This window comes from Athene noctua, chromosome 4 (genome assembly GCF_965140245.1).
Source record: "Athene noctua chromosome 4, bAthNoc1.hap1.1, whole genome shotgun sequence".
NCBI lineage: Eukaryota > Metazoa > Chordata > Aves > Strigiformes > Strigidae > Athene > Athene noctua.
In genome coordinates this window covers 83,582,181-83,607,246 of record NC_134040.1, presented here as the reverse complement: position 1 = coordinate 83,607,246, position 25,066 = coordinate 83,582,181, and the positions used below count along the sequence as shown (strand labels likewise).

The following is a 25,066-nucleotide window of genomic DNA, read 5'->3' as shown; positions in this document are numbered from 1 at the left end:
TGACTAAAGACTCTTAAGTCTACAATCAAATTTTCACCCATATTCTTGAAAAATCTCTTTGCTGTCACTTCAACATCTTTAACAGCAGCAGCATGATGTTGAGTTTCTTCTTCCAAGTGTTTTCTATAGCTCTGAAGCCAGGAGAACATCAGAAAGATCTCACTGCTCTTCTCTCTCCTTTTTTTTCTTTTTTAATTACATTCTTGTATTTAATTTTTAAAAGTGTCTTCTCTATTTGCCCTTATTTTGTCCTTCAACTAAGCCACTCCTATTATAATAGTATATTCTTACCAATATTAATGAGCTGTCTGAACATCAGGAAAAAAAAAAAAGAAGGGTAAAAATAAAATCTTAATGTCCTGTCAGGGACTTTCTAAACGTCCAGATGTTGTAGGTAATTTAATAATGCTTAGCATCCAGCAGCAGCCTTGTGAACATCACAATGCATGCACAGCACCTGTTTTTGCACTTAAATGAAGTATTAGCAGTTGATAAAGCTAAAGAATTGGAACCATCTTTTGGAGATGTATCCCTCAAAACCTACTTAAACACCTCTGAATAATGTCTGTTTCTTTGATTTTGGGGAACTGTCTCCTACAAAAGGAAATTACTTCTCTTTTCCTGCCCTGAACATTTGAGTAGTAATTATTCTGTCTGTATTGGCCAACAGTGTGTGGGTAATAACAGCAGGACAGATGGCAATGGGTTAATGTTTAAACACTAACACTTCTGTACCACCATGCAAGCCACTAATGACCTCTTCCCACTCAGACTATTTCTACAGTTAAATTCAGCCACTGCTCGTAGTTCCATGTTCTCTGGTATGGTACAGGGAAAAAAAAAAAAAAAAAAATTTTTAAAAAAATATAAAAAAAAAAATAATTGAGGATAAAATATTTAAGAACTGAAACAAAATATCCTTTTTCCTAGATTTCAGTGCCAGTTTTCCAGAAACAGTGAAAACATCCAAACATGCATTTAAAATACAATGAGGTAAAATAAAAAGTCTATAAAAAAGAAAAGGAAGCAGAGGAGTGATATACCACTGGCAAAATAGCTGTTGATAATTGAAATATACTTCAGCATATGTTCAGTCTCACTACAGATGCTCTGGAGTCAAAGTCAGCTTTGAGATGAAAGACTGAGACACTGAACTGAGGCTCGTACCGAGTGTATGGGACACCCCTCTGCACAGGGTCACAGCTGCACTCCCCCTCCGCAATCACTGTCCAGAAAACACTGATTTAGTGTTTCCTTTCATCCTTTTCCCATCATCTCTAAAGTGACAGTGGATACAGATTATTAACTATGGCCCTCTCATGAGAACAGAGGCCTGTGGCTGCTGGATTTCCAAAGGTTATCCTGCAGGAAGCCAGCATGCATCCAGTCCTTTGCCAGCACCAACTGTCAGCAGCTGGGACCTGAGGCTTCACTTGAAGCCTGGCTTCCAGCAGGCTGCCCAAGGAAGACCTGCAACATGTCCCTCTTCCTCCCCCCGACAGCTTTACTCTGTACCTCTTTAAAAGAACTATAGCATATCTCAAGTTGGAAGGGACCCACAGGGATTATCGGGTCCAACTCCCTGCAGGACTACCTAAAATTAAACCATATGACTGAGAGCACCGTACAGACCCTTCCTGAGCTCCGACAGACTTGGTGTTGTGACCACTTCCCTGGAGAACCATGTTCTAGTGACCAACCACTTTCTTAGTGAAGAACCTTTTCTTAAAACTTAATCTGAACTTCAGTGACACAGTTACATTACCCTTTCCATGTGTAAAAGAAATCATGTCCAATATCATAACAGCAGCTCAATGAAAACGAAAATTTACAGTGAATATATATAAGAAAACTGAAGTGGTTCCGGAAGAAAAGAGGAAGCACACTGCCCAGTAGCTATATACGTGTTGGAGGATTTCTAAAGTTCAAATTTAAGAATGCGTATTCTGACTTTGAAAAGGCATCTTTTCTTCCATGTGTTTGTCCTTTCCAAACCAGCTCCAGATTATGGAAAGAAAAACACATCAAAAAACAGGTACTGGACCTCAAATTCCTTCCAAATATAGATGGTGAATAAACTTAGAAAAAAGAGAGAGAAAATAACCTGCATGTATTTTGTCTATGCTACAAATATTATAGACAGAAGTATCAAACTCGTTATAAAAATAAAAAGTATGTTTTTCTTTTTGCCTGTCAGTTACAGGTAGCAAAAGGTGCTCTCCACATTAGATCAAAACAACTTCAGACATGAACTAACACAAGCTGTACTTTGTATCCAAGGTAGAAATAATCTTCCTGAGTTCAGACTGAGGGAAAGAAAACGAAAAGAAGAAAAATTGGATCAGGACTCAAATGTTAAAAAATTTGGAGTCTGAAGAAGACAGAAAGAAATAAAAAAATAGACTGCAGAAATAAGAGGGAGAGATCTCAAGACCCCAGCTCTGGGAGTACTGATGCAGTGGTTAAATAATGTAACAGAAAATCATTATTTTTAAGATTCAAAGAAGATTATGTATACCATGCCAGTGATGATGATAAAACTTAAAGCAAGGAATCTTATACCCACAGCACAGACCTTCTTTGCTACGCTGTTTAGAGCCAACAATGCACAAGCACTCTTGCACCTGAAATAACCATGCAGAAACTCCACATAATTTAATTGTTGTCCTACTGCTACTTCATTTGTGTTTATTTAGGGGGAAATTTTTAATTCTGGACATATCAGCTGACATGATACGCTCTTGTATTTCAGGAAGCAGGTTTCAGGTTAAATAACGGCCATACGTATCAGACAGAATTACCACTTGCTCCTAATAAATGACAGAGAAATAGCTTACTACTCTTTGTTTTTATAGAATGGTTTTCATGTGGCAGTTCACAAGAGAGATGCAAGATATATTTTACACCACAGGGTATGTCAAATATTCAACAGCAATGTAGTGTTACGTCTGCACATAACATAATGAGACAATCCTAAAGATATGAAAGATATCGCTTAAGAATTGAAAACATACCTAAATGATTAAAAGCAATCTGAAGTACTTGTGTAAAGTATCACTCTCGTTCAAAAAGATCTTGTTACCCAAGCACAAATGTTTGATGATACCAAGTATATTTAATAGTTTTAGGAGTTAATGATGTAATGGATGTATAAAAAAGTATTTTTCAATACAATTAATACGAGGGTTAGTCAGAAGAGCCGCTGCTGAATGTCAAATGTACATATGCAGTTTAACACAGAGAATGATTCAACTGACCTACAAGTGTAAGTAAAAACTAGAAAAGAGTTGTTTGCAACTCTGCTCTTTACTAGTCCATTAATTATTACTGCCTCTTGATCATGAATCAAATCAAGTCAAGAGGTTTCTATTATTGGAAGATGACTGAAACAGAGAATTGCAGGATGAATACAGATGAATTTCAAATAAATAACATTTGAAAAGGCTACTTTGGCAGACCCATCAAAGTGCTGGCAAAGAGGTGGAAGTTTTGACTGGTTTTCGGAGCTTCACTTTTTCCTAATATTTCACTTCAAGATAATTAATTAATAGGAGTAGATTCCCATGATAGCTTATCCGAAGTCATTAGGGATATATCTGAATATATTTTACGTGAGCTTCTATTGCAGAACCTGTTATGCACAGATGGTTTGTAAAAAAGACTTTTGCAGGGACTAGAAAGACAGAAACAGAGGCAACATCACACTGCACTTTAAATTATGAGAAGGGATGAATCTCACATTCCAGCTGGACATTTCAACTGTTATAAGCAACATGGCTGGCTTTCTGACTGCCTCTTGGCTCATCTCACGCGCTTTGCCAGGAGGAGACATAAAACCATATGGCCTCTCAGGCACCGCTCCATTGTACCTTCTGTAGCGATTCCTGAAGCTGAAAGAGATCCTTTAACCCCGTGGTTAAATAAAAGGTAGCTAACCTGTACTGAAAAAAGGCAAGTTTTCTCACATTTACCTCTGTTTAAAAGATCTGACAATGGATTTGTACCACAGAGTGGCAGATAAGCTGTTATTTTCACCTCCTGATAAACTGTTTATATTCCTATACTTGGAAAGAGTGTTCAGCTGGCTATAAAACTTTGGTAAGAAACAATATATTGTAAAATTTGAATGTATAATATTTTGTTGTGTAGGTGATCTAAGTATTTTCGGAATCGACAAGTAACTGACTTAAAACAAGAGAAAACATTAGACAACTAATTAATTTTCAACAGAAAATTCCATTTGAGGTGCAAAAACATCTGAAAAATTGCAAGTGATGTAAGTGAGCACAGAAATTACAGATTCTGCGTTCATTATTTTTTGGATTAGAAAAGGAAGAGGGAGTGAATGAACTGTGTTAAAAAACTTTGCTACAATAAGAAGAGCCAGATTAATGATAAAATGCTCCAAAGGAAGACTTTAAGATACTGCATATTCGTTCTGAAGTTCAATATGAAATAATCTTGTTTGTACATCACTGCCAAATTTGGACTACTAATTCATCTAGGTATGGTAGAAGTGAACTGCCTGCATTTCTGATTTCCATACTTTAAAGTAGTTTTAATGACCAGAATTGGGGTTTCCTCAGTCTGTATTTTAGTTAAGGAATACAAACTCAGAGAATGCTGAGAAATGGACAACGCATTTACCTGACTGTTTTTGCAGCATGTCTTCTTAGCAATATTCATAATCCTGCTGCACCACAGTGGTTACATAAGCAATTGCTTTAATATGAAAATTCAACCAGCAAAATTTTTAAGATATTTTAGATTTTTGAAATTTCACTGTAGTTTGGGACTACGGTTAGGCAAACTTTCCCTGTAAGGAAAATTATTTTACATGTTCCTGCTAATTAAGTACTGATCAATATTTGCCCAGTTGAAGGGTAGAAACAGCTAACATCAGATTGTAAAACAACATCATCCCTTCTCTCCCTAGCACCCTAATATCGACAATACAAGAGTAACCATACAAATAATAGAGGAGTTGAGTCCTTTTGTTCCTATTTCCTAATGTGAGGAAAAGGCATACGCGTATGACCACTGAAATTACCCTCTTCCTGCAACACTTAGGAGAAAAGACCTTACATTTCAGACTACTATGTATGCAAAGAAGATTAAAAAATGTAGAAATATTTCTCGTTCCGTTGTTACTTAAGCATGTTATTATGTCCATTGTCTTGGTGGATACTTAGTTCCAGTTCACAATAATCTTAAATAAGTAAATGTCTGACAACAGATAGCAAAGATTTAGAGCTACATGTACACACATATTCTTAAAAGTTCTACCACAGGTAATTCTAACACAAGAATGCTTGAAATGTCTCTTGCTTCAGATCTTCTGTGATGTCTAGATATTGTAAAGGGAGCATCACAGGCAACGTTTAGTTAATGAGTACTTTGATCACCTCTGAAGTGAAGGTGTAGCAGGATGTGTTATCTGGTACGGTATCTGTAGATACAGGCACAGGTGATGAGCATATGTGATATAGGTAAGAATGATGAACGGGACTATTTCCACTCCCACAAGGTTACATACCTGTAGTTTTTAACGGCCAATAGTTTCTGCACAATACCCAGTGTACTCTTGGTGGAATACAGCAAGTAAGCAAGCACATTTTTAAGAAAAAAGTCTTGAATACACAAAACAAATTTTGTGGTAAATAGATGGAAAGTGTCATCAAGTTTGACAGGTTATTTCAGTAGCTATATTTTTTAGTACTGTTATCAGTCTTTACTAGTACTATAACTGAAAATTATACACCTGCCTGCTATTTTCAAAAAGTAATTGCAAAATTGTGATATATCTTCCATTGATGTTCAAATAATTTTTCTCAATTTGCATGGCTCTAGAGATCTTAGCAAGTAGAGTTACAAGTTCAGGAGCTTTTTAAAGGTGTGACTTGTACAGCTCTGGACCTCTACGAGAGTTATGACACTGCCTTAGAGAGCCCAAAGCTTAGCAAATATGAAGTGCACATTTTTGAATGTTTCAGATATCCCCAAGGACCTTTATGAATGGAAAAGGGTCAAGCAATAGCAGAAATACCTGTCACAAGCAGTTATTGCAGCAAGAAAAAAGAAAGGAGAGAAACCCTCATGAATAAATGAGGAAGTTGGTGAGGTAATAATCAAATCTGAGGATGAAGTTACGGTAACTACGCTTGTGGGTTTCAAATGTCTCCTTTCAGCCATATTTAATTTTGATCCCTTTAGCACTTGTCAACCTGATGTCCTCCACTCAAAACCAGGCAGATGAACGTATGATCTGTGCAGACAGCACGGAGACCACAAACTTCTGGCTTGAGGTGAACAACTACTGTGCATTTGGCAGAAAAGAAGTAGACCTTTCTCCATTTATCTTAAGATTGGCAGAAAACAAGTAGATCTTTCTCCATATAGCTTTGAACTATGCAAACCTTGACTAAACAGAGAGAAGAGGTTGTGTCAAGGTAATTTAGTAGAATGCATAATGCGAAGGGTATTGCTAAGTAAGGGTTGGGAGAGGAGAGGTATGATCACTTGCCCTTATCCAGCTTAGATCCATTGATTTTTGTATGGTCATCTTTATATCTTTATATCTTTATTTTATAGATACACTTCATGTCTGTGCTATGTCTGCTCTGTTGGTCTTCTTAAATCACATGTCTAAAATTTGACTTGGCAGTTTCCCAATCATATGTCATAAGTAGACTGGAGCACAAGCATTTCTCACTCAGTTGGTATAGGACCCAACAGAAAGCATTGCTACACTTGTGATTTTCTCTCTGTACAGTTTTCAGTGTCAGTATAAATATATTGTACTGTAATAACGGATACATCCTTGCTACTGTAAGACCTAGAGCCATGACTTGACTTTACACCACTTAAACACGTAACCACTGAATCATCCAGTACCCTTCACTATCCTTTTTTTATATATATATAATTTTTCTTCACTCCTCCTAGATTACGATGCGTTTCAAGGTGTCTTAATGATGCACTTTACAGAAATATTTTGTCTTTCATAGTCACTCACAGAACAGAATACTGTTTTCAAGAGTTTCACTGCAGTTTTTCCATCTCCCTGGGGGATCATAGACTTCTTCCAGCCCCACTCCCACGTCTTCATATTAATCTATCTTCCTGTTACAGTTTTAATTAGATGCTCTTAAGGCTGTGTTGGTCTTCCGTGGCACAATTCCAAATACCAGAGAATTTTCAGTTGCTCTAAAGTTTGACATGACCAGCAATTTGAATGTCCAAGACAAGAGACCAGCCTATTTGTGGCTTTGTAATATCACTTATGTCCTGTGAAATACAGATAAAATGCCAATGATATCACATGTATAGGAAGTGCATTTTCATTCACCTGAATGCACAGGCGTCCTTCGTTCTTTTCAGAATGCTCCTGCCATGCCTATACATTTATAGTGCTTTGAAAAAATTATTACTAAACTTTTAAAATAAGTTAACAGACAAGAACATTTCAAATTTGTTAATTAGATTTTTTTTTTTTTTTTCCCCCAAGGCATAACAATTTGCTCTATTTGTAGATTAAAATTATTTCTCCTCGCTGCTTCCTCCACCGTTTATTTTCATCCCTTTCATTGGGCAACCACACACAGATAGCTGCTTCAGCATGCAGCACCAGTGAAGGGACAAAGACCATTTGTGAAGGAGGCGGGGACTTTCCACAGCATATTTACAGCTAATAGGAAGAAATATTTTCTGATGTCAGCAAACCTGGTATAGAAAGTGCCCTCCCCATCTCTCAGCAGATGTTTCCATGCTCTTACCTAGACAAAAGCAAAAATTTCTCTTCTCTGCCTTACACAACAAAAATTTTTGGAAGGGGTGGCAAAGAATAATAAATTTTGAATTTTAGGTGTCCATTTCTTTGATTTCCAATAGTATAATGTTCAGGTTTTCGCTGATTGTACTGGTAGCTATGAGTGCCTCTACTAAGTAAGAAATATCCAATAATTAATAAGAAAACTAGGAATATTTTAATATGCATTGAATACTATATGAGAAATTTATAAAAAATAAAGAAGCAGATATTCATATTAATATTAGAAAGAATAAAGACCATGTAAACATTCTGAAAAAGAAAAGGAAGATAAAGAATAAGAAAGAATATAAATACAATATTGTAATTTAGCAAACTTCCACTCTGCACCAGCTGCACACCAAGAAGCTTACAGGTGTTCGCTGTAATGATGGTGACATAAGAACACGTGTTTTCTTCAGGCCTTTATGTTTTTAGAATATTAACCTCTAGTGTGATGCCTTTAAATAGGTCAGTCTCAATACATCGACATACATTTTCAGTGACGGATTCACTCAGCAGGAATGGTGTCAGCAATCAAAATATCATAGCTATTTCAGCCAACGCGAATGTTTGCCATGGGCAGCTCACCTTTTAGCAATTACCAGCTGAAGTGGAAAGTTTTAATAATACAGCTACTAGATGAAACAAAGCTGTGTTCCATAAACACACTGGGCAAGTACAATATGGCTAGAACAGGTGTTAGCTTAATTTTCCTCATCTGTATCCGCTAGCAAGTCTGGTTACCTTTGCACACTCATTTGACGTGGTCATTCAGGGAAATCAGTGCAGACGGTATGCCACTTGCCACAGATTTTTTACAACTTGAAGCATCTCTCTCCAGCCAGTATGAAAGCTCAGTGTTGATTACAACTAGAGTTTAACTTAAAAGTGTTTGTGAGTATATCCTTAGCACATGAGGAAAAAGAGTGGAAAAAAAAAAAAAAAAAGCTTTATTCAGAAGTAAAGTGAAAAAAATGAAAAGACGCAGAGTTTAAGGGATGTCTCGTCAGATTTATATATACATTAGTACATATTTATATATACATTAGTACCTTACACATGGATGTTTGTGTATTTTTCATCCCACTCCCAGTCAATTCGTGTTGTTTTATAAGAGATCTAGAACATTACTTTGTAGAGACTTTTTTTGGCCAATATTCTTAAAAAGCACTAAGTATCTTCACTACTGTTCTAGTACTGAAAATATAGAAAAATATTACCTCATATTTACTAACACAGTAAGTGTGATTTGTGTTAAAAACACAGTATAACATGGCAAACAATAAAAGCTGGGAAAATATTTGAAAAGAGGAACAGATAAGTAGAGGAATCTTATTGTCATTTCATTTAGAACTTTGATTTGCAATATTTTATACTTTGCAAAGTATCAGACACCATTTTAATGAACGACTGGCAGCATGATAACTTTCTGTTTAAATTTTGGAGTGACTAGCAAAGCATTTGGATTTTTGTTTTGTTCTGTTTTATTTTTTTTTTTTACATGTTACTCCAACAGTTTTTAATATATGCTGATAGAAATACATTGCAAGAGTACTGGGGACAAATCAATTCCCACTGATATAATGGAAGACTGACAGAACTTGTAAGAAAATGATGGTTATTTTCCCACCGAAACGGTTGTTGAAACATGTTTTGCTGAGTGGGGTGTTTTTGGTTTGTTTTGTTATAGCTGTCTCAAAAATAATATTTTTTATTAAGCTTTTTTAACTATTTTGAGACACTTCTACTCTCTCTGCCTTTAGCTAGTGCTGAATCATGTTCTTATGATCCATTGTACGCATTGTTTTTCATTTGGGTATGGTGATTTTTTTTTTTTTTTTCCTGACTATTCAGCAGTGTTTTATCTTTGATGTTAATTAATGAAGCCTATTCATAAAGCTAAACTGATAGACATAACAGTCAATAAAGAACACTCACCTACTGTCAGTTGTCCAGTTAACTGTCCCATGTGATTTCTTGCATTCACTGTTACATTTCTGTCAGACTGTAACACCAGTGGGCTATCCTGGGAAACATGTATAAGACAATAAATGAGAGAACAAAAAACCGAGGTAGAATTAAATTAAAACTAAATATAAACATGCATGCTGAGAGGGGAGTTCTGTCAAATATAATAGCTTATTTAATAATTTCATAAAGTATTTTACAAGTCATTTTTTTAATATAAAAGAATAACAATGATACTATTTTAAGCTTAAAACCTTTGTGCATAGAGTCCCTGCTTTAGAAATCAGAGTTGAAATTAATTTCTGTAAATTGGGCTTTATTTCCTGAGGATATTACAAAGTTACAAATTCAAACAGCCTTCAAACCTGTTTCATTAGCTTTTCCCATATATTGCTAACATACTTTTCTAACTACCTAACCAACACTACATTACATTATTCTGTTATTCTATATAACCTGTTGTATCTGGATTCCACTTACTAAAACTTTAAAAATGGAGCTATGTATTTCTTTGAAGGTAAAAGGTATCATCATTCTCGAAAAACAAAGAAAGAGAGCACTGAAAGGAGGTCATATAACAGACACCCCTGACCCACTGCTAATAGTACCTGGCAGGTGCTATTAGTGATCAAGCAGATGTAACATGAAGACAAATATTGTATGACGTTAAATATGGTGTTAACGTTTTTGGAGTCAGTTAGTAGCATGACTACATTGCTATCAGCATCTTACTAGGTTTAAGCTTTTGAGGAATGTTTACATATACACATGTAGGCTTATCCTGCATCCAAAGCCAGTTTAAGGAATCTCAGAAATGAAGACAGAATTGAATTTTGCTTCCTGAGGAATGAGGAGCCAGATCCACTCCTCCAGGGGAAGGATAGATGCATGGGAAAGGGGAAGAACTTCAAGAGAGCCATGAGAAACCCAACCTAAAAAAAAAAAAAAAGAAAAAGAGCTGACTGGTCATGCGCTCGCTGAAGGGGGGTGAGTGTATGAGAGAAGGGAAAATTATGCTGGTGGCTGCTGTGGCAGAGAGGCACTTTGATAGCACACTGAGTGGTATCAAAGAGACATCACCTGATACCACACTGTTCTTCCCCTGAAGCTTGAAGTGAGACCGTGGGTATATCAAAGTTTCGGGCAGTTTGCTAGCACTTACCTATGCTTAGGTAAGTTTAGCCAACACCAGTAAGACAACTGACAGAAATAGCCAGGGAGGTACCTTAGGTAGGAATGACTAAGGGCTAGGAAAATATTTCTGAAAATTATATCCTCATTTTATTCTTAGATTCTTCCCTGGACATCTATTATTGGTTATTCCTGGATTGAACATACTAGGTTAGATAGACTTCGTGTGTGTGTGTGCGCGTGTGCACATATGCATATGTGTGACATATATTGGTTCTTCCTGTTCTTGAAAGTTTTTTAAGAAGAGAATGAAAGGAATTAAGGAGCCATATATAAAGCTTTAATTTTACCTGAATCATGCATCAGGTTTGCACTTAAATTTTTTATACCTTACAGTCTTTTCCTTTGAATGAAGGGCTTTCCTCTGCAAGAAACACTCTTCTTGGTTGTTTTCACTATGATTATTAGCTGTAAGTGATGCTCAGTTCCCTGGGAAGTCTGAAATTATTCTGAGCTAATTTAAGAGTTCAGGTGTGTTTCATCTCTCACTGGACCATGCTATGACCTTTCTAACATCCTGCCAATTAACTCTGCATCATGGAATCTGGCAGATGAAAGTCGCTGTTTGGCTTGTCCATCTTTCTAGATAAAAAAACCTATAATTATCAGTGAGACACTGTGTTCAATGTGACTGGTTCGAGCTAAACATGTGATGCAATCAGGGGAGCTTCTGGCAACAGAAGCAGCTGCTAAGGACCTTTTCCTCAACACTTGATTTGATTTCTACTTTCCTTATGGTCCTTTGAAGATCATTAGTCCATGCAACTGCTGCTCTGGGAAAGAGAGCTTTCCTGACAGACAGCTGCATGGCCAAAGTACATTTTTAAGGAGTCCTTTTCACTTAGTCAGTATTTGGAGAAGAGTCTTCTCAGTAGAATAATCTCAACCTTAGCAAGGGAGGGTACTGCCGTGCCTATTTTTGCCTGCTCAGCTAAGGGTTTGGTAACTTACACTTCCAAACACTGTTCATAGTCCAGTATGAAGGTTTCTTTCCTTTCACTTTAGGAAAATACTTAACAAGATTGTCAGGCTAAAATCTGTCTCTCAGGTTTCTTGTGCTTGGGGTCTAATTGTAAATGAAGACCTTGGGTATCAAATTCTCAGGTACAGGATGATGAAAGTTTAGGTACCACGCCTTCTTTTTTTCTCCTTTCCTTCTCTTATTTAAAAGATAAAAAGAGGGATGAAGAAGAACTTAAAACTATATTCGCTTAATTCCTGAATGTCAGATATAGAGCTGCAAGCTTAAATTCTGGAATAAAGAAAAGCCAGTGGCAAAATTACTATCAGTTTAAGCACTCTGGCAACTTATCTACCCTGTTTATCCGTACTGTTTTCCACAGAAAGTGTCTAAAGGCAAAGGTTCAAGGAATTCAAAGGCAGTCTACTCAGAGGAGCTAGCAACTCAGAGAAGACTTAGCTGAAATCAGTGGAATTATAGATCTGTAAGATGAGTATAAAGTGAGATGAGTGTTAGTCATCTGAATACAAGTATATCTACAACATAAAAATGTTGGATAATTTTCTCTTTGGACTGCTCCTCTTTTGATGGGAACCTCAGCTTGCAATTTAATAGACTTGATAATCCACAAAATACTTTACATTCAGATTTCAGAGGGAGATAGAGGTATGTCACCACACTGTTTTCCTGCAAACTCGAAATTAAAAAAAAAAAAAAAAAAGGTTTGATGAATACATAAACACAAAGAAAATAAATAAAAGTTGCATGATTAAGCTCTCCATATACCGTGGAAGTATTTGGAAGTAAAGATCTGTTCTGAAGTCAGACAAGCCTAGGAACAAGTATAGTAACTTTCTTGATATAATTTTGTAGGCTGATGTCACCCAACAGCTGAAAAACTATTTAAAAAAATCAGATCGGTATATTAGTAAATAATTTTTGTATATTTACTTAATGCAGAAGGCTTTAGGTTATACCTGACAAAAAAAAAAAAAAAACACCACACATGAAAAAAGGGGCAAAGTTCTATTATTTTTCTTGCTGACATTACACAACTATATATCAGATCTTCCATTTAGAGGTGAATATAAAGAACATTTTCCCTTGCAGGTAATAAAGTAACATAGTGCTATTTTTCCCTTGCATGTAATGAAGTAACGTAGTGCTATAAAATGAGCTCCGTGTATTTCTGTACCTCAGCATTATCAATATCAGGAGCAGACATGCTCCATATTTAGAATATAATTATATACATGCAGTGTCAAAGTTATCAGGAACAACTCCAAGGAACATCCTTGAAGTTCTTCATCACTTAATATTATTTCTGGACACTGAGTTAATTTGAGTGCATGAGAAAAAGAATAAAAAGGCACGTCTCTCTTGTTCATCCCAAACTTTGCACCCCTGGAAGAGGCCATGCCATACTGCAGCCTCTGTCCCCTGAGTTCAGAAGACGTTCTTGCTGCCTGAACTTGCAGTACACAACACGAACACAGAGTTTCCTGAGGTACGGGAAACAGGTCACTTTCAGATTGCCAGTATTATTTGGTCTTGGAATAAAACAATCCCTAAACAATTAGCCCAAAACTACAATCTGAAATTTATATTATGAAATTATTTATATAGTGAAAAGTGCATGCAAAAAAAAATTGTAACTGGAGAATTGACCTTTTTCCTCTCCCTTTCTCGCATGGCAATTCAGATCTTTCTCCACTGTTTCTTCATTTTGTATAACATACATACAAACATGGCTTCTTTCTCAGTTCTTATAATTCTAACTTGGACTGCAAGAATATGTGATGAATTTAGCAGTTAGTGTGCTATATGAATTTGCTCTGAGATTACCTCTATTTGTGAAGCACTTACAAGAACAGTTTCACGTATACAGCAAAGCCAGTGAATAATCTTGAAGAGGAATAAGTCATACTGTTCATGTGATGATGTTGTAAGTATTCTTCATGCACACCAGTGGCAGCCAGTTCCTTAATGGAAAGCTGCTTCCCTTCAGCTATACTGCCCATTTACGGGACAATTGAAAGCATGCTTTGCAAACGTGAAAAAAAAAAACCACCACCACCAACAAAAAGAAATAAGAATTTCAGATACTGGGACTATGTCAATTTTAATTTGTCTGGAAATGATTTCTGAACTAATTTATCTTACTAGGGAACACTTTTCAGCTGTGCAAAATAAAATAACTGAATCTCATGTCTTGCAAAGGTCTATTTCTTTTTGAGCCAAATGTTTTAAAAGAAAACATCTGAGGCAAAAGATTTTATTTGGGGAATGTAATTTTCTGTGGTTCTCCCCCATTTTTAATGAATCACATGTATCAGAGTAAAGAACTTTTCACCTCAAATATAATTTCTTCTGACTTAAATTCTTAACTGACATATAAACTTTTATCTCTGATGCATGACACATTGACACAGAAATGTCTCTGAAGTTACTAATTTGTTAATAATTTCTTTAAAAAATTGATATAATTTTATATGAAGCATAGTGGGCTATATATGCACTGCATTAACAAAACACTTGAACTCCTGTTTCTCCACTGCTATGTAAAATGTGTTCTTCAGAAAAGGGGTGGTAAATTATTTGTGATGTTGTTTCAGAAATCATGCTGTAGATAACAAGAAGCAGCATAGTAAGAACATTCTTACGGTTACATAGAGGTTTTAATAATAACAATATGCTAATAACTAAAAATACTATAGAAGGATGCTCTCAGGGCCATGAGGACACCCTTACTGGCACTGCCCAATGTCCCCGGGACCTTCCACACCCTTGGGGGTCCCATTTCAGTTCAGATCCGTTTGATCACCTCCTGGCAGGTTTGTCCTGCTTGGGTCTCCCCACCCCTCAGGGAGCAGTCAGCCCTCACTGCTCCCTGACATATAGGATCTCAGGAACTAGCTGATGCTCACGATACTCTATGAGATGACTCCTGTTGTAAGACCCAAAGTGTTACGAATTCAGAATTTTCAGCAGTGGACTAAAGGCAAATCAGATGAACATGATGTTATTTTAGTCACTTCTTATAGTCACTTTGCAACTGGGATTCATAAAGGGAAAAATACACCGATTAATTTAGGGGATATTTTCAAAAAGCTTTCTTCCTGATTCTGAATCCAGTTATAAATACAGTGGAAATTCTGGGGAAAAAAAAGGTTGGGTTGTGAGATTGTTTAGAGTAAGGATCACAGTGCAGTACTAATAACTATCTTTTATTTTTAGAATTAGATGAGCAGGTTACTGTAAGTATATGAAAGACCGATAGATTGCTTTTTAGTCATTTTTCTAAAAAATATTCTCCATGAGCAATCGTCACAAAACTCTAATTTTTATAGATTGTTCAATTATTTTTAACATATTTTGGACAAATGTCCTGCCTTTTATACACCGTTCAAACAGGGAATCCCAGCTAATTAGCTCAGTTTTGAAGAGTATTCCAAAATGCACCCTTTAAATTAGAAACAGCTTAAATGATGCAATTTGATTCCTGTTTAATACAACACTAATTTAGTCTAGGTAAGATGGTACACTTTATAATTAAATATAATACCAGGCTTATGCTCAGAACATAGTTAATTATGATTATACCATCCACTTTGACACTCTTAGCAAGAGTAGTAATACGTACACTATAACTCATAGTGCAAGCACGCTCTTATGGTTTGATTCCCGTGCTTAGGCAAGCACACCACTTCAGGTTTCTGGACCTCTCCACAGTGTCGTACGGACGTAAAAAGTAATGCAATAAGTAGGCAGGATTCTGTCTGCCACCTCTATCTGTTGGCAGTTTGTGAAAGGATATAAAGTTATTTACCTGAAGTCATGGCTAACTGGGGAGGCCCCACTGGACTGGAGGGGGGCAAATGTGACACCCATCTACAAGAGAGGCAGAAAGGAGGATCCAGGAAACTATAGACCTGTCAGTCTGACCTCGTGCCAGGGAAGGTCATGGAGCAGGTCATCTCAAGTGCCATTAAAAGTCATATAATGGACAGCCAGGGGAGCAGAAGTGGGGAGGTGACAGTCCCCCTGTGCTCTGCACTGGTGAGGCCACACCTGGAGGTTGTGTCCAGGTTTGGGCACCTCAATCCGAGAGAGATATCGAGGTGCTGGAGCGAGGGCAGAGGAGGGCAACGAGGCTGGGGAAGGGCTGGAGAATCAATCCTGTGAGGAGCCAGGGAAGGAGCTGGGAGTGTTCAGTGTGAGGAGGAGGAGGCTGAGGGGAGACCTCCTCACTCTCTACAGCTCCCTGAAAGGACACTGCAGAGAGGTTGGTTCTGGTCTCTTCTCACAGGTGATTGGTGACAGAACAATAGGAAACGGCTTTAAACTGCAACAGGGGAGGGTCAGACTGGACATTAGGAAAAAATGTTCACAGAAAGAGTGGTCAGACAGTGGAACCGGCTGCCCAGGGAAGTGTTGGAGTCACCATCCCTGGATGTGTTTAAGGGTCGTTTGGATGAGATGTTGGGGGATACGGTGTAGGGGAGAACTTTGTAGAGTAGGGCTGGTGGTTGGAATCGATGATCCCGAGGGTCTTTTCCAACCTGAATGATTCTGTGATGCTGTGATTCTATACCACTATTTTTACTACTATTTATATACTACGCTGTTATTTGAGCCCATCCCCAGCATGGGCAGCTAATATAGCTACAGCAGGACATTTACTTACAGTACTCTTCTAACAAATCTACCTCGATAAACTAGTGACTCAGAACGACCATTGTATTTCCAAGGTACTTTTTTATGTAATAAAATTTTTTTTTAAAAAAAGGTATTAGACTTTGGTTTGCTGAGAAATGCAAGCTTCACCGTGACATTCCCCAAATCCAACCACACAGTGGCCGTGCATTGGAAGACTTTAACAAAGACAGGGAGCAGGTTTCTCTACTGCTGCATAGCACCACAATCTGTCTAATGCTTTAGAGGCTCATACTGTGGGTGACAGTGATCACCTCTGGTCAATGACCCAGACAGAAACACCAAGGACGCATGAGTTACTTGACCACACCATAGCATCAAAATGGGAACTGAAAGAAACAGAAAATACTCAGTCCTCTGGTCAGCTCAGAAGCCCAGGGGAGTCAAAGAGCAACTGAGTAGTTTTGAAATAAGTACATGGACAACTACAGGTGTGAAGAGTGCCTTGGAGGAATTAAGTGCAGAATATTTGGAAGGAGAGTATGAAGGACACAGTGTCAGTCAAGAGGGGTAGAAAGCAGAGCGAAAAAGTTGTGAGGGGATAGAGAGAGCATTTCATAGATGTTTACCCATTGTCCAGAACCAGAACATCAGCATCTTTCTTAGCAACCTTCCTTGAAAATGGTGAGGTAAGAATGGAGGTGGAAGAAAAAAGAGGACTCAAAAAACACACATCTGTAAGGCTAGGAGTCTCAGAGCCAACCTTTCTATCATTAACTTTATTATTAGCACTAACAAACATGAAGGAACTCGAACAAGGAAAGATTTAGAAGAAACGGACCTACAAATGCCAGCAATTGCTGAGAATTTTGAGTACTTAAAAAGATTGAAGTTTCTGTTAAAACTGGTGGAAGCTTGTCAGAACTTGGGACTGTCAAAATAAATTAAAGAAAAACATTCTTCATCAGAATATTCCCAAGATATTCTTTCTAAGAATATATTCGATATTCTTATTTATCAATATTTATCCTATTCAGTATTTCCAATAATATTCTCAAGAATATTGCCCAGAGTCTTCCCAAGATGTCAGGACAGTAGCATCGCCAATACAGGGGTACTTCAAATAGGGAATAGTGAATAATTTATTGTGCAAGTTATTCCTGGACAATTCTGAGATGAGAAGATTTAATATACGGATTGATCCTATTAAATAAGATACTTTACAGATATTTTATTTTTCTTCTTTCCCTAAATAAAGTTTCATATTAGATATTAGTGTTCTGTGTTCTGCCCAATTCTTTCTAACCTGAGAGTCACAATTTAATCCCTAATAATTGCACTCAGAATCAGGAAAGTGACTGCAAAATCACAATAAATATATTTGGAATTTTGCTTTAGGAAAACATTCCAGATATCTTAAAAGTCTGACCAAATGTTACTGAAAATCAGTATTTCTTTTCCCACATTTTTGCACGTTAGGAGGTTTCGAAAGTATTCAAGTAAACTATTAGGTCAATGCATTTCATTCATCCGTGATAACACTGATTTACAAATAATTATCATCAAATGCAAGCAGAAGAAAAATAATTAATCAACTTTTTTAATGTAACACACAGGTAAAATGAGTAGCAGATTGATTTTATGTCAAAACCGATTTGGTGAAAATACCCCAAATACTGATGTAGAGCTACATTTTCAGTCAGATACAAACTATTTTTCTGAATCAAGGAGAGAAATATACCTCACTTCATTAACTCAGCAAAGAAATGAAAAGCTGTGGAAGACAGGTAAACAAAGCACAAGAATAGTTTGGAAAAAAAAAAATATACCCTAGTTGATGCTGAAAGAAATATCCTACTTGAGTTTATTGACAAGGTTCCAAGAAACATATTTTCTAGACAACTTTTGTTCATCAAAGGATGTTATCTCAGCTCCCAACTTCTGCTTTGTTTCCGTGTCAGCCGCCTTATATGCGAAAGGCACCTTCATGACACAGCAAACCTGAACCCAAACGTGGTTACACCTACCAAAGCAGTACAGGTGTAGTGAATGAGGATCATACACAGCACTCTGGAGAGCCACATGAACTGGTAAAGCTGCACAGTGATCATGGCTATAACCTCCAGATAGAAACAACCTCCTTGTTTTACTTCCTCGTAAAACGCACCATGAAATTTTTATTACAGCAGGATTCAGTCACGCATAGAAGAACTTACGGATGAAGCAGAAGCAGATCTTTAAATAGCAGACAAAAGACGTGATTTTTCTAGAATTGATTTAAACACCAAACAAAATTTCAAATGGACTTTAGATATAAACATCACAACTAAAAATAAAACAAGACTACAACCGTACTTGGAGGAAACTTGTTAAACACCCAGAGCTCACTCTCTAGTCATTAAGCTTGTGACATGCAAGTGAAATTGTGTATTACTGAGCTGCAAAGCCCCTGGAAAACTTTAATTACGACAGATGTTGAAAAATGATACAAGTCTTAAAATCTGAAGCCAAAACATTAAGGCTGGAATCACTATACTTCACTCCTTTCAAACCATCATTTCTTGAGGTGTGCTATGTCAGTTATTGAATGGATTTTTGCCATTAAAGTTAAGCCCAACTGTAATCTAACAGCCCATTATACTATTTTAAATCTTGAGAAGCAGTCTTTCAGTTCCTGTTTGTGTGCAGGCTTCAGCTATGATATACCATTACAGTGAAACAAGACTGTTTCTCATGCCTTTTTAAGTTAAAGTGCTAAAACTTGTAATATAGCAGCAATTAACTCCAAGCGGTTGAAGGCATTACAGGAAAATTTATACAAATCAAAATATATTCACACATTTAAAAGTAATTTCCCACAATTCCCTTCTGAGGGATCATTTCTCTACAGAATTTGAACTGCGTTTATTTTAGACTCACTAGCTGAAAGAACAAAAAGAAACCAAATGCAACATGCTGTAGTCAGTGATCTGATAACCTGGTAAATCTTTTACCACAATCCCAGTTCCTGAGATGTTTATGACACAGAAAGTGTCAACCCCTGTTCACTTGATGCATAACAGGAAATACATAGCAATTTTACACACTGATAAAAGAAAAAATGAAGAAATAGGCATAATAAACGTATTCCATTATGCTTACCTAATCCTATGGAAAACCTGGCATAAAAATTCTGAAAAATGTTAACTCTCCAGCATATCTATAGGTTCTGGGTTCCACTTTTGTGGCACCTCGCAGACATCCACCAAAGGACTATATGGAAATAATATTTCCATCACCAGCTTTTATTTCACTCTGATTTCTATCTTTTCAAATTCTAAAGATGAAGAAATTCTAAAAGATAAACATATTATCTTAAACAAATTCTAAAGGAAGGTTAAGGTACAAAATTGAATTTCAGTACTACAAAACCCACAGCAGAAATCTGGAATTAATAGTATAGCTCAGATAAAGCAACAAAGACTTGTAGTAAAAAGTATTTGAAAGTCTAGTGAATGTTAAAATCAATGTGTTAAAAATATAAGATACAAACATAAGGCAAGACCAGTCATTAATTTTAAATACATTTAGTTTGGAGGTTTATCTTAGGTGAGTATGAATTCTTTTTAATTAATTCTTAGGTGAGTATTTATTCTTTTATGGAAAGTTAAGGTGGTGGCAACCTATATGATTAAACGATGACACTAGTATTAGCAGCAGCTTCAATAGCAAAGGTCAGAAATGCTTATCTGTATTTTTTGTTTCTTCACATAGCTATCTTAGTTTCTAAAACGCTGATATTTCCTGTGAAGCCTTTCTTTAAGAAGAATCATTCATTGCTGGACCCTAATTACCTCGGCAATGCTTTCTGCACTGCTAGTTCTACTGTTCCTGTATTAAATGACCAGAAGCCCACAAATCTCAAATGAACTCTGAAACACCCTACTGAAAAGAAGGGATATTATTATTGTTACTTTACTGAGCCTTCCCCTGAGTGCATCCACTGCTTATTATATCAATTATTAGATGCTTTCAGGCTTCATTATTGCACTTGCTTAATGCAATCAGTATCAAGTCCATGGGTGTTTAGCATGAGATATAATGAGGCTTTGATCAAGGCATCAAAAAGAATGATAGTAAGAATGGCAATTACAGGAATTACAGATAATCCACTGATTGTCTTTAGTAATGCTTATTATGAAAAGCGTACTTAAGTTTTCAGAAAACGTCCTGATCATGATAGCCCAGGGCTGAGGACTTCAACATTTATGGCAAAGGTCTCAGCGTGTATTTATCAGTTGCTAAGCACAGAAATTCAGTCCAAAAATGTCTTTGCAGCATTTCTTTCATGGAAGTAACATCTGTGGTGTTACTGAGAAAATTCACTTTTGGGTGTCTAACTAGAAGAGTCAGATATCTTTTCACATACTCTAGCTTTAAGAGAGGAGGAGAAACTAATTTTTAAGTCTTCCGTTTTAATGATAGAACCTTTCCATGTTTCCTGCTGTCAATCCCAGTCTTCTTTTCAGGACCAAAAGTAGTTGGATCCAAGAAGCCTCCTATCTTCTCATAAGGAAGGATCACTCTCATTATTTCTTATCCTTTTCTCTTGGTCATTAAGCTTTCCTAGGGGATATTGCGCCTATAAAACCTCTTCTTCCTCCTCCTCTCTCTACTACACACCATTCCCAATTTTATGATTATGGCTGCTCTGAATTTCCCAGAAGAAACGACATCTGCTGGCAACTTTTCCTCCCACCCTAGGGAGTTGAGTGTGGTTATCTCATATTGAGAGACAACAATAAAATCCTCTATTAACAAAGATAGCTAACAAAAAAAAAAAAAAAAAAAGGAATTCAGATGCCTCATATCTATTCGGCTGGTACATTTTTCTCAATTTTTGAATAGGTCTGTGAACAGCTAACAAGACAGACAGAATAGTCTTTGATTTCCAGTTCTCCAGGCAGAACCACTACAAAATCTTAACCTGAATTATTATTTTTTTAATAAAGTATATATCTTTTATCACCATAAGTTAAGAAGAATCAGTGAAAACCCCCTACATTATCTTGAACAAAACAGATACAAGATAGTATTTCATGATTAAAAAACCCCATACATCCCATACACGTCATGCATTCACCTTTAATTCTGACATATCAACAGCTAGAAAGTGACCTTGAAAAGTATTACCTCAGGTTTTGCTGTTGTATGTTCTTTAACCTTGCAAAATATTTAATAAGAAGCTATGCCATCAGTATGACACAAACTTGGCCAATATCTGAGCTCAGAATTTGTTTCATGTCTCCCCTAAAACTTCTCATCTCTGGAAAGCAGATATTCATCCCCACTTTTATTGTAGGACGTGACTTGGTGGTTCAATAAATTACCTTTCTTTTTGAAAATTTGCTTTGAGACTTGCCAATCACAGACTAAATCAAGTCACCAGCCCTGTTCTGAAGGTCAAAATTGAGGAACTATAATTCTGTAGAGAGGATTATGGTTCAGGGAAAGAGACAGCATATGCCCCTCAGAGAAGTATATTATTTTCCAGTGGGAACAGTAGTAGTGTCGACTTTGCAGCTGTAGATAATTGACATCTTTTAATAACACAGATCTCTTCCAAAAGATATAATTAACAATTCATCTTTCTTTTCTACTTTTTAGCTATTCTGAATTTATTTCTGCTTATGTAACTGGCTAACTTTTCTATATCACTTTTCCACTGCAGATACTAAAATATTCAAGAAAATTTGCCTCCACTGGACAGAGACCGCAACAAACACAGTTCCATGACTTTGCAGTTTTTAACAGATGACATTTAGATTAAAACAGCATGAGAAAGGCTATGGACCCGGACCACTTGTGCATCCTGCAAAATTAATCAGTGAAGTTCTAAAGACTGAATTTCTTTTAAATTCAAGATCATAGAGCAATATGGGAAATTAAAAAATGGTTGTATTTCCTTAGCAACAGTGCCAAAAATATCTCATTCGGGCTTGCGTTAGTGTTTGAGTACTCCTCATACTTCTGCAGAAGGAACACAATGCACATGGCATACCAAAAAATTAAGAATGCTCTCTGCATATTTTTCTTCTTTGCTGGCACAATAACGGTTTTAATATTTTATGTTGTGTTTCTGGCAACTAGTCAAACTCCCCTAAATGTAAAGGGATGACGAAACAGTTACAGGTAATTCTGTATCAGAATAAAACAGTAACTGTCACTACAAAACTTTATACTTAAGTTTCCGTTATAATCTGATTAATATTCTTCTACAACCTCACTAAAATATCTGTAAAATATTTCCAGTGCACTTTAGTTATATTCAGCGATACTTTATTTTTTTTCCCTCCCCACATTTATCCTAAAAGGTAGGGAAAAATGTTCTGGTTTGTGTTTTGATCTCTGAACAAAGGTGATTACCAAAATACAGGCTTGGTTCATGCTTCTCACAGAATACTTCCACTAAAGAAAAAAATCTTTGGTTTAGCACTGTCAAAGTGTTTGAATATATGAAAAATTATGCCAAACTTGTCCACATGCACTCTAAAAGCTGTAAATGCAACATTATAATAAATTAAAATATTTCACAGTGAACATTTTCACTGAGATCTTCAGGACCTTAAGCAGGGTCCTTTCTTCACTGAATCTTGTCAGCCATTCCAGGATTGTGGAGCTTTATGCTCATTAAAAATCAATGCAATTTTAAAAATTTTATCCTTAAATTGAATCCTACAATTAAAATAAAATCAAGAAAATTTGTCTCAAGAATTTAGCTGCTATTGAACTAAGTACAGATATTGTTCAAACTACTAATTCACATTTTGAAACATATTAAAATTAGTAAAATTCTTACTCTTAGTATTGTGATTAAATTAATGTATCTTCCTATTTGATCCTAAAAGGCAATGAAAAAAATTTAGCAGTTTGTCATAGTTTCAGTTTAAATTTTAAGCTGCTTTTAACATTAAAAGAAACAAACAAAAATAAGCTATCAGCCGATCTACATTTTCAGAGCTAATTAAACCAAGCCTCAGACAAAATCTTTCCTTTCAGTTACAGACTTTTATGGAATATTTCGTGTAGGGAAGTGGCTTAGTGACTCTTTTTAACAAAGATTACTGAGCAAATGAAGTGTCTCAAGAATTTTAAGGACAAAATATACACCAAGAAAGGTGCTATAGAGATAATCGTAAAGATTGAAGTGGCCCTCAGAAGCTTGAAGATAATCAAAGACATGAAAAAAATGGTACTGAAAATATTTCAGAACTTTTTTATTTATTCATCTGCAAAAATAAAAATAATAAAGGAAACAAAATGAGAAAGACATGGCCTCAGAACTTAAATAAAAGCCATGTACATCTCCTGACATTTGGTTCAGTGATGTAAGACTGCATTTTCAGCTTCTCCAAGCCCAAATAAGAGCAATGAAAGGAATAGTGTTTTATCTTCTCTTAGGAGGCACTTTTGCATTACCTATTCCTTCACAGCAAAGAAAAACCTTACATTAGTTCTACCTCTAGCCTTCATCCCACCACTCAAATGCTCTGGCTTACCAAAAAAATCCCCAACAATGACAGAAAAATAGATTTTAAATAACTTAGAAAATGCCATTGTTTTCTAAAATACAGCTTGACTAAAACCATTGAATTGATAGTAAGAGGGAAGTCCTGCAGTAGAGGATAGGGTTGACCAACTAGGACTAGCAAAGACTTCTTAAACTATATTTGAGAATAGAGAAATATTTCTCTGTCAAAGGATCTAACATGAAACTGTGATGTAAATCTTCCAATATATACATTATTTCTGTCCAAGTGATTTATGGCAAAGTGGGAGAAACTAGATCACGACCTTTCTTTGTTCAGAACGTGACCACGCATTCATTTGTCTCATTCATTAATGATTTAAACTAACTCCAGATAGTAAGTACTCAAAAGTAGCAGAGATCAACAGAAGAATTGATTCGAAGGGTTCCAGTTTCCCTTCAGATGACAACATACAATGTTAATTTAAACCAATGATAATTATGTGCTTTTGTATTGGAGTGACGTTTACAGCTAAGTCCTTATAGACCCTATAAAATAAAATTTATTTTTGCATGAAATTGTAACTAGTGAACTGCAAAGACTTTGGGGCTGTCTAAACTGCAGCACAGTCTTTACAAGGCAAACTGTTCTGTCAGTCAAACTCAGTCCTGTTGGACTTCAATATGTTTGTAACTGCCTCTTAATTGGTAACCGGCTGCGTGATAATTCCTCCCCTGAAGAGCATATTTCTTTTGTTTTCACTTTATACATTTTGCCATGGGGGATTATGCAGATGGTTAGCACCCTGGGTGCATGAGATTAAATGGCTTTCCACTTTATTGCCTGGCAAAGCCAAATTTTATAACCAGTTCTCACTCTAGAGTTAAATATTCTTTCTTATAAAAATATTTACAAAGCATATATTTGGAAAAACTGGTTTGCCATCACTAGCAAAGTTTTACTCTTAAAGAG

General features: G+C 36.3%; 1 protein-coding gene across 1 annotated transcript in view; it reads right to left on the bottom strand.

The window, feature by feature from the left end:
- The window catches only part of SGCZ (sarcoglycan zeta), a 506,757-nt gene that overhangs the window by 61,794 nt on the left and 419,897 nt on the right, over nucleotides 1-25,066 (bottom strand). The window contains exon 4 of the mRNA XM_074904117.1: nucleotides 9,749-9,836. Within this exon, the coding sequence (XP_074760218.1) occupies nucleotides 9,749-9,836 (88 nt within the window). The remainder of the gene's footprint in view (nucleotides 1-9,748; nucleotides 9,837-25,066) is intronic.